The sequence below is a fragment of the Hippopotamus amphibius genome, chromosome 1 (genome assembly GCF_030028045.1).
Source record: "Hippopotamus amphibius kiboko isolate mHipAmp2 chromosome 1, mHipAmp2.hap2, whole genome shotgun sequence".
In the NCBI taxonomy this organism is placed as follows: domain Eukaryota; kingdom Metazoa; phylum Chordata; class Mammalia; order Artiodactyla; family Hippopotamidae; genus Hippopotamus; species Hippopotamus amphibius.
The window spans coordinates 59,296,153-59,313,844 of record NC_080186.1 but is presented as its reverse complement, the minus strand read 5'-3'; the positions used below and the strand labels follow the sequence as shown (position 1 = coordinate 59,313,844).

The window sequence follows — 17,692 nt, the reverse complement described above, 5'->3', positions numbered from 1 at the left end:
ATACTCTCTTGTCTGGATTAGAGTAGGACTTCATCACTAGTTTTATTCCAGGAAACATCAGCAGCAGGAGCCACCCAGCTCCTTCCCAGTTCATTCTCTATATGCTGCCAGAGTTTTATCCATCTGTACAGTCTAATAAGGTCATGTCTTTTCTCAAAAGCTTTTCAAGGTTCTTCAGCAACTCCATAGTTGACTCCATAAAGTCTAATCCTTGTTGTATGGCATTTCTGGTCTTTCACCTAAGCTCCTGAAAACTAGAACTGTGTCATGGTTGCTATGCAATCCTGACACATGTCATAGTGCCAGGTATATAGTAATTACTAAATATATTTCAAAAATAAACCTCTATTTTTCCAGCATCCTCTCAGGCCATTCCTCACCTTATCCTTCACAATCTGACAACACCAGACTTATCATTGTTCCCCAGACAGTCAAAGCTGTTTCATCTGCATGGCTACAATACTGTTCCTTCTGTCAAGAATGCCTCCCCATCACCCCATCCCTCAAACCCCCCATCCCACCACATTGTTATCAGGAAAACAGAGTCATCTGACAAAGCCCTATTGAGGCATTGCTTCCTCTTGATGTTTTCTCTAACCACATACCCTATTGGCCTCAAACTCTCTTCTCTGTACTATTTCTGAACCTCACTGTCCTCATTTGTAAAATAAAAAAATTTCTTAAGCACTTACTTTGTGTCAGATAATTTCCTGGGCAGTGAATATAAAAGACAAAATAATAACAAAGGGAGTCCAACTCGAGGATGGAAGATGCCTTAGAGGGGGCAGGGAGGGTGGGGGGGACTCAAGGGGGGAGGAGTCAAGGAAGGGAGGGAATACGGGGATATGTGTATAAAAACAGATGATTGAACCTGGTGTACCCCCCCAAAAAAAATTAAATAAATAAATAAATAAATAAATGGAAAAAAATAAAATAAAATAAAAGACAAAATATCTACCTTATATTCCACTACTACTGTTGCCCTATATATGATGCCAATGCTGGTTAAATACAAAAAGAATTCACCATGTTCCAGGCACTATTCTAGGTGCTTTATAATACGAACTCATTTAATTTTCATGACTATGAGCCAAGGATCATTATTATTCCTACTCTACAGATGAAGAAACAGAGGCACAAATAGATTTAGCAACCTGTTTAAGACCATACTATTGGTAAAATGAGAAAAACCAAACTCAGTCTCAGAAAGTCTGGTTCTAAAACCTGTACTCTCAACCATAATGTCGAATGTATTTCTGTTATGTATTACATTGCATTAAATTGCAGTGATTGATCTCCATGTTTGTCTCCTGTGCTAATTTGTGCCTTGCTAAAGCCAAGGACTATATTTAATTTGTTTTTGTATCTCTAAGGCCTACCACAGTGAGGGTTTATAATCAGTAGGGACTCAACAAATGTTTGTTGAACTACTGGCAACCCCAGTTTCAGTCAAGCTATCTAATAAAGGGAAGAATAGTTATTAATTTAAACTTGTGAGATAATAGAAAAATGTTAAACTTTCACCCTTTTAAGTTCCTGATTTTTTTGTTGTGGTAAAGTATGCATAAGCTAAAATTTACAATTTTAACCACTTTACCTGTATGGTAAATGAATGCACATTGTTATGCAACTCTCACCACTATCCATATCCAGCAAGTTTTCATCTTCCCAAACTGAAACTCCATACTCATTAAACAACAATTCCCCCTCCAACCTCCCCCCAGGCCTTGGCAACAACCCTTCTACCTCCAGTCCCTATGACTTTGACTATTCTAGATACCTCACATAAGTGGGCTCACATAAGTGGACTCAGTATTTGTCCTTTTGTGACTGGTTTATTTCACTTAGCATAATGTTTTCAAGGTTCGTCTTTGTTGTAACACATGTCAGAATTGCTTTTCTTTTTAAAGCTGGTTAATTATTCTGTTGTATGGATATACCACATTTAGTTTATCCATTCATCCATTGACAGACACTTGGGTTGCTTCCACTTCTGGCTATTTGTGAATCATGCTGCTATGAACATAGGTTTACAAATATATGTCCTCGTGCTTGTTCTTAATTTTTTTGGGTATTTACCTAGAAGCAGAATTGCAGGGTCTCATGACATTCCTATGCTTAAATTTTTGAGAAACCATCATGCTATTTTTCATAGCAACTGCACCATTTTACATTTCTACCAGCAATGCACAAGTTTCCAATTCCTCTACATCTTCACCGATAGTTATTTCCTGTTTTTTTGATAATAGCTACCCCAAGGGTGTGAAGTGATGTCTCATTGGGAAGTTCCTCCAGTTTCTTGACTAGCATTTATCTTTCTGGTCACTCTAAAACCTCTCTCTATCTCATACTATTCTTGAGTCTAGATTGAAGGAAAATTTCTTTGAAATCATATGGATGAAGAACACTTCCTACAGGATAATATTCTCTTCATTTAAGCATAATGATATAGAGGTGCTGAAATAGTTGAAATTTTCTGGCTAATACACAAAATTTTTGCCTATTGTGTTAACTCTAAATTAGTCTTTGTCTTCTTTTTAATTGTAGAGTTCATTTTGACCTATTCTATTTATACCTTCATTCTGTTTATCCAGCTCTTCAGGCAACCCTGCCCAAGAGTCACCAGCATATTAATGAAGAAACATATTACTTACGAACTGCATTTTTTTAAATCTAGGGACAAATTTTAAAACATTTTGTATTATGCTATTGTCATTATAACTTTATGAAGCTTTTTCCCTTATAGATATATTCCCTTTAATGACCATCCCAAGGAAATTTACTAATTTTAAATAGGAATGAAACAGATATTTTATTGACTCATTTGTGAAAGGTACTTTTCATAAAAGAAAATTTAAATTGATCTGTTCTTTGACAACTTTCTGAATAAAACATTTCAAAGTGTACAGGAACAGGTTAAATTTTTAGACTTTATATAGAGGGAAAACCCAATGCACAAAACTACATATCTCACTAAATAAGGAGCTCACTAAATAATAACTTTAAAGAAGTAAAGAGAAGGAAAACAAGCAACCCAACCAACAATTTGTTGAGCCAGTAGTTCACTGAAAGAGAAACCTCCCCTTCCAACCATCACTACCCCAGGTGGCAAGGATTAGTCAGGAATAAAAGAAGCATCTGAGCAGGTTTAACAAGAATATTTAAAAGCCTAATAAGACATTAATAGAAAAGCTGACTCTTTACCAGGAACCAAGGCCATGTCGACCAAGGAAATGCAAAGATGTAAATGTCTTACAGAGAAACTAGGTTTAGCGTGAAGGATAATGTGAGTGCCAGGGCCAAAACCATAAACCTATTTTACTTTATCAGAGAGGTAATTAATAATGTATTTGCATCCAAGTCTTATACACAGAGTCAAAATGTGCTAACTATGGTTAATATGATGAAAACTAGTGCTTCTCAAAATTTAATATGCATATGTGTCTCCTGGGAATCTTATTTAAAAGCAGATTCTGACCAAGTGGGGAAAGCAGGGGGCATTGGGGGTAATGAATTGGGAGACTGGGATTTGCCTTATATGCATTACTAATAACAACCAAAAAATCAAGTTGTACACTTTAAATGTATGCAGTTTATTGTAAAAAAAAATAAAAGCAGATTCTGATTCAGTAGGTCTGGAATAGTGCCTGAGATTCTGCAATTTCTAACAAGCTGCCAGCTGATGTCAACATGGGTAGCTCATATCCACACTTTTAATAGCATGATGTACACATAATCAGATCTGGCAAATTAGATGGAAATTGAAATCTCAGGGACTTTTTGTAAAACTTTTGCTTTTCTGATACAGGAGCAGATAGTGTAGGGGCTACCATATTCCTCTACTTACAGCATGGATATGGGACCTGTAGCTGCAGCAACCACTCATGATCATGAGTAAGAAGTCACAAATCCAAGGTTGGTGGAGAAGAAATTTAGAAAGAGCCTGTGTCCTTGATACCACCAGTAAGCCACTGTATCAGTGACTGCCTAGTAAGGAAAATAAATCCATATTCTGTTAAGCCACTATTATTAAGTTTTATAACTGAAAACACTTCTAATGAATATATATAGGCTAGAGATACTAATGTGCCAAGTATGGACATAAAACCTAGCAGGAGAGGGATTGGGAGAAGGAGAAAACTACCTGCTAATCCACTGAGATAAGTTTCTTTGACTAGGCAAGGATCTACTATAAACTAGTGATCCCCAACTTTTCAGAAATAATCCAGTAAGGATTATTATTTTTTTAATGTCAAAAGAATGTCAGTGATCTGCTTTCCCAACTCACATACATAATAATAACTGATATATTTTTACCATGTGTGAGACAGTGTTCTAAGTGTCTCAAATGCATATATATTTAATTCATTTAAGTCTTATAATTATTCTTCAAGGCAGCTTTATTATTATCCTCACTCTACTGATGAGGAAATTAAGGCACAGAGAGGTCAAGTAGTTTAACCAAATTCATCCACTTAATGATACAGCTGGGGTTTGTACTCAGGCAGTACAACTTCAAACCTTTATATTTTTAACCATTTTGTCTTATTGCTGTCCCATAAGATAGGAGCTCTAGTGTCTGTAACTTGGAAAAGGAATGCATATATTCATATTAATTTGAATACCCATCTCAATAAACTTGAGTTCCCTGAGAGTTTTAATCCACAGGTTGGAAATCAGTCTCCTTTATCTAGCGCAGCCATTGTGTCCAACTTTGCATCTCCATATTAGAAATATTTGAAATTTTGAAACCTCAACTTCAGAGTCACATGTTTTGTATAGCTATGAATATAAGTGATCCCTGCTTGAAAGTGAATATTCTGGGACTTCCCTGGTGGCGCAGTGGTTAAGAATCCGCCTGCCAATGCAGGGGACGCGGGTTTGAGCCCTGATCCGGGAAGATTCCACATGCTGAGGAGCAACTAAGCCCGTGTGCCACAACTACTGAGTCTGCACTCTAGAGCCTGTGAGCCAAAACTATTGAGCCCACATGCCACAACCACTGAAGCCCGCACACCTAGAGCCTGTACTCCACAACAAGAGAAGCCACCGCAATAAGAAGCCCGTGCACCGCAATGAAGAGTGGTCCCCAATCGCCGCAACTAGAGAAAGCCTGCACACAGCAACAAAGACCCAATGCAGCCAATAAATAAATAAATAAATAAATTTTTTTAAAAAGAAAGTGAATATTCTAGTTGTAAAATAAGTCTGTGTCATTTTAAAGAGACTCTCAGTCAATCAGAGAAAAAGCACTACTATTTTGTCCACCAGAGCAAGTACATGGGATCTAGGTCTTTGTATTAGAATTTTAATTAGAAGTAGAGACATAGGCCATTTTCTACCTCTGTGATTTTGGTCTCTATTTCGAACAAAATTCTGGTATTTATTCTTCCGTTGTAAAATAATAAGGTAAAATTAAATTAAAATGATATCAAATAAAACATTAAAATTTTATCCATTTTCTAAGGCTTATGTTAAATGAGTCATTCCCTAACTCCATCTCTAGCCCTGACTCAGAATTCTTTGCTGCTTCCTTCTTACTTTCATACATTTTTATTACAGCATTTATCAGATTGTATTACAGAGTTTCATAGGTCACTTTCCTTCACTAAATTGTGAATTCCTTAAGGGGAAGCACTTTTTTTATCTTCTGAGCTTATCACAAAGCAAAGACTCCATAAATATTCAAGGGACTAGTCTAAAGACTGTATGACATGCTATATAATATGTGTTGCCCAGACAAGATTTCTTGCTATCCCCAATTACAGAAATCTGGATCTTCTGGATTAGGAAAAGAAAATTGTAAAATATGTAATAGTTTGTTTTTTGCACTAGAATTTTTATCACTCATTTTTGCAGTCTTCCACAGATGGTGGGATTGACTATGAATTGGCTCCCTTACCAGGGGAAATGAAGTGAGCTTGAGGAGTACAGCAGAGGGGTTATGAATATGGCTTGGGAGTCAGATCAGGGTTTCAGCTTGGTTCTGACACCTACTGGCTGTGTGACTTTAAGGAAGCTATTAAAGCTCAGTTTTCTCATTTGTAAAATGAGATATGGTATCTACTCATGGGGTTCTTGTGAGAATTCAATGAGTTAATAGATTTAAAGAATGTCACATAGTGTTTGGCACATGTGCACTTGACATAGTGCTTAATAAATATTATTTGAGAATTTAAGACATGACACTCTAGCTTAAAATGGATTCACCAAAAGTGAACCCTGAGACAAAGATTTATGAATGAGCAATTTATTAAGGAAGTTCTCAGAGGAAAAATGGCAAGGGAGGAGAGAAAGCAGAACAAGGAAAGAGAAGTCAAGTGGGGTGTTTTTTACAGGAAAAGTCCCACAGAGGTCGTTTCAGGTTGATCCCACAGGGAGCTCTAATGTATAAGTTACACCTTGAAACTTCTCCCAACCTGAAGCAAAGGCACTAAGATTTCACATCCCTGCATTTGTCAGTAATTGGCTAAGGACCACCTGGGAGGATGTAAGCTACCACTGGCTCTCTGCATAAACAGACAAAGCAGCTACTGTAGCCTAAGGGCTGTCCTCTAGAGAAGAGTTGCCAGTGTGAGCCACTGAGAGAGTCCCCTGACACAGAGAGAAGAGGTATACAGAAACAGTAAAAAGGTATGAGGAGATCAGGGTAGAGCACCAGCAGTGTCCACTACCATACCCCAGTGTGTAACCAACCAGGCAAAATATAGCTATATAGTTTGGTACTGCACTTCTGAGTGGGATGTTTTTGCACATTTCCCGTAATGAATTTCAGAGCTTTGGTTGGGATCTTATTCTCATGACTTTTTTTCCAGCCATGTGAGGTTATCATTGAAAGTTTTAACTCATAAGGAAAATATGTTGTACTCTTTAAAGGGGCAGAGGGGCAAGGACAGGCATGAATACATCATAACATGATCATTAGATTTTCCTTCTTTAAAGAAGTCCTTGTTTAATATTGAAAATGTATCAATGGAGTGAGATAAAAAATAGCTCTTCTTTTTACCCTTCTCTTGATACTCTTCTTCCTCTGTATTTAGAAAGAAAAGGGAAAACATAGTTCCACAGAAAAAAACATAACCTGATTCTGAAACATTTATGTGGGTTGAATTTGTGAAAACTATCACCAGTAGCAAGTAATGCTTAATAGTGAGATATTGCCAGTCTGATTAATTAACTCATTATGAGGTTTAAGGATTTATTAACTTTCCATAGAAAAAGGAGGCTTAAGTCATTAATCAGTGTATAATCCAAAAGAATAAAGGTGCTAACACCATACATAAATATAAACTCAAAATGGATTAAAGACCTAAATGTAAGACTGGATACCATAAAATTCCTAGAGGAAAACATAGGCTGAACACTCTTTGACATAAATCATAGCAATATTTTTTGGATCCATCTCCTAAAGCAAAGAAAATAAAAGCAAAAATAAACAAATGGGATCTAATTAACTTAAAAGCTTTTGAACAGCAAAAGAAACCACTGACAAAGTGAAAAGACAACCTGATGAACTGAGAAAATATTTGCATGATGTAGACATAGAGAGACATAAATTCAAATCCCATGTCTTTCCTTCTCCTGGCTATGTGTACTTGGCAAATTTACTTAACATCTCTGGTCTCTGTTTCACCATTTGTAGAAGGAAGAAGATAATACTTATCTCATGACTCACTTTGCCATACAGCAGAAACTAACACATCAATTTATTTTATTTTCTTAGATCTTTATTGGAGTATAATTGCTTTACAATGTTGTGCCAGTTTCTGCTGCACCAAAAAGTGAATCAGCTCTATTTATATATATATCCCAACATCTCCTCCCTTTTGAGGCTCCCTCCCACCCTCCCTATCCCACCCCTCTAGGTCATCACAAAGCACAGAGTTGATCTCCCTGTGTTATGCAGTAGCTTCCCACTAGCCATCTATTTTATGTTTGGGAGTGTATATATGTCAATGCTGCTCTCTTACTTCATCCCAGCTTCCCCTCCCATCCCCCCTGGTGTCTTCAAGTCCATTCTCTACATCTGCATCTTTATTCTTGTCCTTCCACTAGGTTCATCAGTACCATCTTTTTAGACTCCATATATATGCGTTAGCATACCATATTTGTTTTTCTCTTTCTGACTTACTTGACTCTGTATGACAGACTCTAGGTCCATCCACCTCACTACAAATAACTCAATTTCATTCCTTTTTATGGCTGAGTAATATTCCATGTATATATGTGCCACATCTTCTTTATACATTCCTCTGTTGATGGACATTTAGGTTGCTTCCATGTCCTGGCTGTTGTAAATAGTGCTGCAATGAACATTATGGTACATGTTTCTTTTGGGATTATGGTTTTCTCTGGGTATATGCCCAGTAGTGGGATTTCTGGGTCATATGGTAATTCTATTTTTAGTTTTTTAAGGAACTCCATACTGTTCTCCATAGTGGCTGTGTAAATTTACATTCCTACCAACAGTGCAGGAGGGTTCCCTTTTCTCCACACCGTCTCCAGCATTTATTGTTTCCAGACGTTTTGATGATGTCCATTCTGACTGGTGTAAGGTGATACCTCATTGTGGTTTTGATTTTCTCTAATGATTAGTGATGTTGAGCATCTTTTCATGTGTTTGTTGGCTATCTGTATCTCTTCTTTGGAGAAATGTCTATTTAGGTCTTCTGCCCATTTTTGATTGGGTCGTTTGTTTTTCTGATATTGAGCTGCATGAGCTGCTTGTGTATTTTGGAGATTAATCCTTTGTCAGTTGCTTCACTGGCAAATATTTTCTCCCACTCTGAGGGTTGTCTTTTTGTCTTATTTATGGTTTCTTTCACTGTGCAAAAGCTTTTAAGTTTCACTAGGTCCCATTTATTTATTTTTGTTTTTATTTACATTACTCTGGGAGGTGGGTCTAAAAGGTTCTTGCTGTGATTTACGTCATAGAGTGTTCTGCCTATGTTTTCCTCTAAGAGTTTTATAGTGTCTAGCCTTACATTTAGATCTTTAATCCACTTATTTTTGTGTATGGTGTTAAGCAGTGTTCTAATTTCATTTTTTTACATGTAGCTGTCCCATTTTCCCAGCACAGCTTACTGAAGAGGCTGTCTTCTCTCCTTTACATATTCTTGCCTCCTTTGTCAGAGATAATGTGACCATGTGTGTAACACATCATTTTAAATCAACTATACTCCAATAAAATTTTTAAATAAAAATAATTAAAAATTAAAAAGAGTGATTATGAAAACTAAATGAGTTAATGTAAAGTAACAATAAGAATATCTGACATGAGTACTCAGTAAATATTAGTTCTCTCTGATCCTTACAGGATCCCATATATATAAAAGAATGGATTATAGAGATCACTGTGAATAGATGGGTCTGTGAGTACTTGCTCCTGGCACAAAATTCTTTGGACAAACTTTCTGTTTAAACCAATTTTGTTCAATGGATTTTTTTCTCCTTATGATTCTTCCAATTCTTCTGATTACATAATGAGAAATCCTTTAATTTAGGAGTCATACGTTGCAATATTTCTGTAGCATCTGCTAACTTCACACCCCCTAAAAATAACGGGGTACATTGAGCTCAGAGTACAGCTAATGTAACAAATAGCAACAGCAGCCGCCGCCAGGGAGAGTAAGGAGGGAGTGGCTCAGTGTTAGCAAATAGGAAGCCATGAGAAGCAGTCACACTGGGCAAAAATCAGGTGTTCTGGTTGGAGTTTTGCCACTGTCACTTACCTTCCTGAGACATGTGTTGTCATCCACAGTGGCTGTCATTCATACTGGTTGAACTAGATGGTGTCTTGGGTACTCTCCAACACTAAAATTCTATAATGAGGATATTCAAAACCGCAACCCCTAAATCCTGAAATCTGGAGGATTTCCTGTGTAGGAAACCGTGTTATCATTCAAAGGGTACAGAAGTTCAGAGAAGGGAAATGAGGGGAGGGATTGGTCAGGGGAACCTTCGTAGGAAGCAGAATTTAAGCTAGATATTGAATAATTAGAAAAATGAATGTGGTCAAGGACATCATAGTGGAAAGTAAACATAATTTTTCACAAAATAGGAGTAGACCTTATTGATTAGAGGGAAAGATTTATCATAGGTAGTATTGGAAGATAAAATGAAAACTATAAATGGCCCAGATTGTAATGTATTCTGAATCACAAGTAAAGGAGCATGCCAATCTGAAGGTAAAGATACTCTCTTTAAGAATTAGAGAAGGGAAAGATGGCATTGTACATGAGATAATTTGGTGATGTGCAAGAGGAATGGGAGCCAGAAAATCTGGTGGCTAAGAATTCTGTAAGAAGACTCCCAAACTGCTTGATTATGAGATGACAAATCTTTGAAAATTGAGGGCTTTATACCATATGGTTAGCACTGTAAAGAGATTAGCTGAATGGGTATAGTTCCTCTAACAATGAGAGAAAATGAAATCATCTCTGACTGTCCATCCCCACATGGAGAACCTGTAGGAAAGTAGATTTCTTTTTGTTTACATTTAGTTCTTTATAACCCTAAATATTTCTCTTTAACAGGTTTAAATGTGCAAGTTTTGGAGCAGAAGTAACAGAAAGCTAATGTACTACTTTGTAGAATAAAGTAAAAGTATTTGGAGTTCCAGCAATTTAACAATTCTGAAAGGAATGAGTGAGAAGCAGAGAGTGAGGGAAGAAAGGGAAAATCTGGTCACTAAGTAGAAAGAAGGGCCAGTAAGAACCCCTTAATGGTGGGATGTTCCAAGAACATATACAACTATGTGATTTTATATTGTTCCCTATTTTATATTGTTCCCTAATGTTTTGGGCTTTAAAAACTCACACACACACATACACACAACACACACGCACAGCCAAACACACACACACACATACACACAAAGACCAGCCATTTCCTTTTCAGAGGTTGGAACTAATTTGGAAATAGACATAGGAGTCAGACAGATAATCAAAGTATTGGCTAGATCAATGGTGAAACTGGACTAAGAAATATGACTTGACCTGAAGCCACAGTTGGGGTTTCTGATGCTTCTCTCCAGGTCTAGAACTCAGAAAGATCCTTCCTACACTATCCCCAAAATAGAGTCTGAAAAGCAGATACTTGTCTAACTAGGTACAGAGGGAAAAACAGCCTCACATAAATTGAGCACTAGTAGTGGGGAAAGAGAGACTGGGTTCTAGATCTGGCTCTAGAAGGCAGGAAAGGATTCTGACCAATGTGTGCTTAGCACAGGGAATCTAAAACAGAAGACACACAGTGTGGATAGGGAGATCCAAAAGAGAAGAAGGAAGAGACAGTATCAAAGGAGGAATTCCAACCTATTTATACCCTAAGTTCTGTGTTAATAATGGATAACTCATAATCCTAGAAATACAATGTTGCCTTCAGGAAATCATGTAAGGGTAAGTAACTCAGCTTCATGATTCAGAAAGAAGCTCTTTTCATTTTTTTAAAGTGAAAATGTTACAAATATCATTCCTTCCAGGAAATCAAAAGTGAAACCATAGACCATACGCCTGTCTCAATAATAACAATCCAAATCCTCTTCTCATAAAGAAAGAAACTGGCTGTTACTGTCTTACCATGTGACTGACCCATGACTTAAAAGTCCCATGACAGGAGACCTCTGTGTCACCATGGTAATCAGAAGTCTGACTCTCCCTTGAGAATTCAGTGTTGTTCATCTAAATTCCCAGAGAAGAGGAGAATCTGGGATGGAATGTTAAAAAGAAAAAAAGAACGTAAAATTAATATCCTATTTTCTTGACTTGGCATATTGATTCTCCCTGCGAGGAATATAAGAGACTTCCCACTCTTTGATAAATGGGAAAGTGGCAAGAACAAATATGTTTTTTTTTATGGACTTTGGAAAGCAGTGTTACTCATTCAAATGTGAATTCACCATGACTTATCACAGCCAATAAAATGTCTGTCTGGGACAGAAAGATGGTAAAATAGGGAATTATTAACATAGTAATGGTAAGTCCTCTAAATGCTCACTCAAACTGTTGATACTATATAATAGAAATTGTTACCAATTGGAATCTATTATTAATCAAATTCTACCAACTATATTCCTTTTGGATTATTATCTGAAAACTAAACAATAAAACCCTGTATTTTGAAGTTGAATAAAGGTTTCTAGGCCATAATAAAGGTATTATATAGAAGCAATTCATAGTAATTATATTTGCAAAAAACTTTTAACAATTTTGTAATGGTGCATATATCAATCTAGAGATCCTATAAAAAAGTGAAATAAAAATTAATACAGGGACTTCCCTGTATGATATTTAAGGACATGGGGAGGATTTAAGCAAAACGATCTCAGCATTAAATGTTCAAAATATCTGCAATCCAGCATAACATTAAAGAGGAAATAAAAATTAAAATTAAAAATTATGTACCACTAACTGTCAAACACATCAGTGGAACAAAATCAACTGTCTAGACTGGAACATAATATATTAAAACTTGTGGGACATGGCCAAAATAGTATTCAATGTACTTATTTTAGTATTTATTCCTAAACAACAATAAAATAAAAAATAAACTAGGAATCAACTTGAAAAGCTAGAAAAAGAACTACAATATAAATCTAAAAGTAATGAAAGCAATAACTAATAATAACTAAAAGAAGTTAATGAAATAATAAGCACCACCAACAACAATAACCAAAAGCAGCAAAAATAATTTGTAGATGTATAATTTCTGGGGCTAGTGAAGTTATAGAAAGAAAACTTTCTCTCATATTATGTAATCTCTGAACTGAAACCTAAATACCTATAAATGTTCATCAATAAGGGAATTCTTAAATTACAGTTAATCTATATTATAAAATTATATTCAATATTTAACAAGAATAAGATACTTCTATATAAACTACCATATGCTAGGTTTCTTAACCTCATGCATCCATATACCAGCTTCAGGATTGTTGCCATGTTCATATACTCATTCTACTATTTTCTTAATATATCTTTAAATCAACTCACTTGAAAAAAATGGTATCATTATAACAGTAATAGCTATGAAATCATAAGTTTTGATATGTTGGGTAACAACTAATTTTTTCAAAGCTTCTTGGCTCAGTAATAGACAAGGAAATCCAACACTTTTTAAAAAGTGCCCTAAATGACCCTGTTTCCCTAAGCACGATTTGATGGAGACCCACTTAGCACAATCCTGATTTTTGACCAGCCAGCCTCTGCCCGCAAAGCCTAGACGAACCAACTGGGAATCTGGAAGAGGCTGACTAGTTATGGAAGGGGATGGCTCTGAGACACCATCTTTACAAATATTCCCTCCTTACAGATAGCATTAGCAATTCAGCAAAGGAAATAGATGGAAAAATAAGTCAAGGGCATACAACTGACTCCAGTCACAAGGAGGTCCCTTTTCGGGCTGCACAAAGCATCACTCCTTTCTGTGCTGCCAGAAACAAGTAAAAGGAGACTGTCAAAAATACTTGTCTATTTTCACGGGGCTGCATGTGCCTAGTGCTTGAAGGGAGCTTCTCCTAACTCCTCTGGCAAAGATGAAGAATCTCTCTTCCAACATCCTAACCAAGATTTTCCCGATTTTATTGAGGGAGTAATGGCATCTCGTCAAAATAACTTATATATATCCCAAATATTAGAGAGGATTTGAGTCCCCAGGTTTCTCCAACATTTCAAAGACCTTAAACAAGTTTCTGTTTAGGCATTTTGATATGTTGTTATTTGGGGTTAAAATGATAATCATTCACTAATTCAGTCAGTCCATCAGTCAAAAACAGTTTCCAAAGCACTCAGTCTGTGGAATGAGAGAATGCTTGGTTTGCTTGAAGCCCCCAAACTGGAGTTCAGGGAGAGGTAGGGGGCAGTAGGAAGGGAGGTCAGTGAGGGAAGTAGGGAAGACTGCCCAGGATGTATTTGTCAATAACCAGTCCCCTACCCCCTCCAGGAATCACGATTTACTTGGAGTGGCCAGGATAGCAGCTCCATCCTGAATCTTACACAACATATTAATTCTATGAATGTATAATTATTCCATAATATTCTTGAGGGAATGGAAGGAGAGTGTGAGATGCTGCCTAAGAGGGCAGAGTCTGGGTACATACGATAACATTTCTATCTTGATAATTTCTCTTGTTTGTTCAGAATGCAACATAGGTATCCTCCTACTTAAGCTCTTAAAGATATTTTTTACTATTTTATTTTTAATTTTCTTTTGGGTTTCTGATGAGTCCCAGCTCCCTTTCTTTAGGACTAGACATTCTTAACTCATCAATATAACTCCTATCCTGATCTCCTTTTTTCATTTTAAAAAACATTATATTATTTGACTAATAAAACAATATTGCCTTATTGTGAAGTGATAAAATCTATGGGCCCTGGAGTAAGGATATTGGGTTCAAATACTGAATCTGCCATTTACTAGCTATGTGATCTTGGCAAGTCACTGAAACTGTGTGCCTCAGTTTCCCCAAGTATAAAATGAAGATAACATTCATACTTATGTTACAGAGTTGCATTGAGGATTGAGAGAATCTCTGCCGTGGTAAGTACTGAATAAATATTAACTATCAATATGATTCATTCTGCCTCAATAATAACCAGCACATACCATTCTTTCTTATTTTTTTAAGCTATTTATTGGAATATAATTGCTTTACACTGTTGTGCCAGTTTTTGCTGTACAACAAAGTGAATCAGCTGTATTTATACATATATTCCCATATCCCCTCCCTCCCGCGACGCTTTCCACCTTCCCTATCCCAGCCCTCTAAGCCATCACCCATCCTCGAGTTGATCTCCCTGTGTTATGCAGCAGCTTCCCACTAGCCATCTATTTTACCTTTGGTAGTGTATATATGTCAATCATTCTTTTTTGGTATACTTGATTAAAAACATTCCATTCATTCTTTATTGGACAGGATTTTTAAAAATTTACTCCAATAACCATTGAATCTGTCATAATTTATCAGTCTTTAAAATATTTAATTTAGGTTTCAAAGCCATTTTACCTGATTTGGCATTATTTACATTTATTAATCTTACATTATCTTATAGTATTTATACTGTCAGTAAATAATCTAAATAATTAAATCACTGTAAAACTGAATAACAAAATTAGCATTATAGTTTCCATTAACATCAATATAAAATTTTATTTATTTTCACATTGTACTCTTCAGAAAATATAAGGTATATGTCTATACTTAGGAAATTAGCCCAAATTAGAAAGTATAGAAAATATGTCCCAAAAGGAATATGTGCAATTTATTTTATAAAAAGATCTGAACTCTTCTATGATTCAGATCATTTGACAATAACATACAATAGAATGACTGTGTAAACTGAAGTCAGATATTTTTCCACATATGTAACATTGACCTTTATACAGTCAATGTCCAGTAATCAGCCAACATTGGTAATGTTTAGGAGTATATATATGTATGGAGAGAGTAAAGGTGAAAGAAAAGCCTCTCGAACAACATCGGGGCCAGGAACAACTCAAGAGGAATAATGGGGTTATTCAGAAATTTTGTCTTCCTCTTGGTCCTATACCTGCTGCAAGGGTCGAATACTTCCCTTGTCCAGCTGAATAACAATGGCTATGAGGGCATTATCATTGCTATAGACCCTGCTGTGCCAGAAGATGAAACACTAATTGAACAGATAAAGGTAAGGAAGAAATGGAATTTCTCTTGTTTGAACTGTAGACAAGAAAAAAAGTTAGTGGTTAATAATTGCAATGGAAACTTCTGTACTCCAGGAAGTTTAAAAGCAGCACGGTGCAGGGAAGACAATGCTGGAATGGGCAGTGGGAACTGAGCGTTCTAGACAGCATTCTACCCCATCTCACCATAAGACCAAAGACAAGGCATGGGGCCTCCCTGATCCTCCATTTCCCCATCTGTAAATTAGCAATTGGACTACTCATCTGTTCCTTAAACAATTATTTATTGAATGTTTGCTCATGGCATGCCAGGAGAGAGACCAGTGAATTTTTTAAAAGCTCCTGATCTTCTGCAGTATATATTCTTTTCAGATGACATAGATAACAAAAACATGTCAATGTAGAGCAGGCCAGTGATGGTAAATTGCTATGCAGTAAAATAAATCAGCAAAGGGGGATAGGCAGTATTGGTGGGGCTGGGATAGGGGGAGAATATGGGTTACCGTTTCATGCAGGTAGTCATGGAAGGTCTCATTGGATGTGGCATGTGGGCAGAGGCCTGAGATGAGTGAGGGAAGAGCCCACTAAAAACCTGGGGAGGGGACAGTAGGTGCAGCAGCATGGAGGTGATAGCATGTTTGATGTGACCAAGGAAACAACTGTGAATGAGCTGGAAGAAGAGCTGGGGAGAGCTGAAGTTGGAGAGGTAGCAGGACCCAGACCATCGGAAAGATTTAGACTTTTACTCTGAGTGAAATTAGAATCCATAGAAGAGAAGAGCAGTGTTTTCTTATGCTTGTTCTGGAATCACTCTGTTGGCAGTGTTGAGAAAACACTGTAGAGGGCTTTCCGTTGTCACTCATCTTGTATAAGCTCTGTTGCAGCAAAGGGGTAGAGAGGGACATTGGGTAGGGAGCTATTGCAAATAAGAAGTGCTGGTGACTAGGAACAGGGATATTGTGGTAGAGATCATTAATGTGGTGTGATTCTGAACATGTTCTCTGTCTATGAGGTTATCATAGACAAGTTTGTTGATGGTGGGGTAGAGAAGGGAAGGAGGGAAAAATAGAAATCACAGAAGACTTCAAGGGTTTTGGTGTGAACACTTAGAAGGACGGAATTATCATTGATTGAGAAAGGAAAGACTTAAGTGGAGTAAATCTGGCAGCTAGGAGATCAGAAGTTAGTTTTGGAAATTTTGAATTTGAGTTGCTTATTAGATATCCACATGGATGGAGATAGGAATCTGAAGGGAGGAAATCTGGGTAGAGGTAAAAATTTGGGAGTTATCAGGATGTAGATGAGATTTCAAGCCATGAGAATAAATGAGTTCACTAGGAAGCACAGAGGGAGAAGAGAAAGTTTCTAGGACTGAACCAAGGACTCTAATACCTAATGTTCCAACTATAACATTCCATGTAATAAAGATATTGGTGTTACAGCCTTGTAAATTAATTCTCCCTGTCCTGACATCAACATTTACTAATTCCTTATATTCAATTCCTCCACTACTGTGTCCTTATGTTCACTGTTTTAGCCTTCTGCATAGGTATTGTTATCCATCAGAAGCTGATGAGCTTGACCTGAGTGGTAAGCAGGTGATTCTGTGGCTGCCATTGATCATTCATTCTGTACAATCTTAAGCACAGTGGTGTTCACTTATTGGTACCTTTTGAATTCCAGGAAAATGTAAAGATTCCTTTACTGAAGAACACAGGCTTGTGTAGCAGTTAATATAGTTGATTCTGAATGATGGCTTTTTAGTATCCAGGAACAGCTGATCAGTGTCAAAATTATATGAACCTCAGAAACCAGCATTTGAAAGAATTGTTTGTAGTTGCAAAAAATTGTTAAAATGGTCCTCTATTGAACACACAAGTAAAAGTTTGATTTTTAGCAGACATTCCTAGATTAGAACAGTGTTTCCTGGCATTCTCTGAGCTCTCTACAAAGTCCTTACATTAATATTTTCAGACAACCTTGTGAAATACTCTCATCCACATTACACAGAAAACTGGGATTTGGAGAAGGA

At 36.7% G+C, this 17,692-nt stretch overlaps 1 protein-coding gene across 1 annotated transcript in view; it reads left to right on the top strand.

Annotated features, from left to right (window-relative positions):
* The first annotated feature begins 15,506 nt into the window (after window positions 1–15,506).
* CLCA4 (chloride channel accessory 4) overlaps window positions 15,507–17,692 on the top strand; it is a 31,594-nt gene continuing 29,408 nt past the window's right edge. Inside the window, exon 1 of the mRNA XM_057714850.1 lies at window positions 15,507–15,665. Within this exon, the coding sequence (XP_057570833.1) occupies window positions 15,507–15,665 (159 nt within the window). The remainder of the gene's footprint in view (window positions 15,666–17,692) is intronic.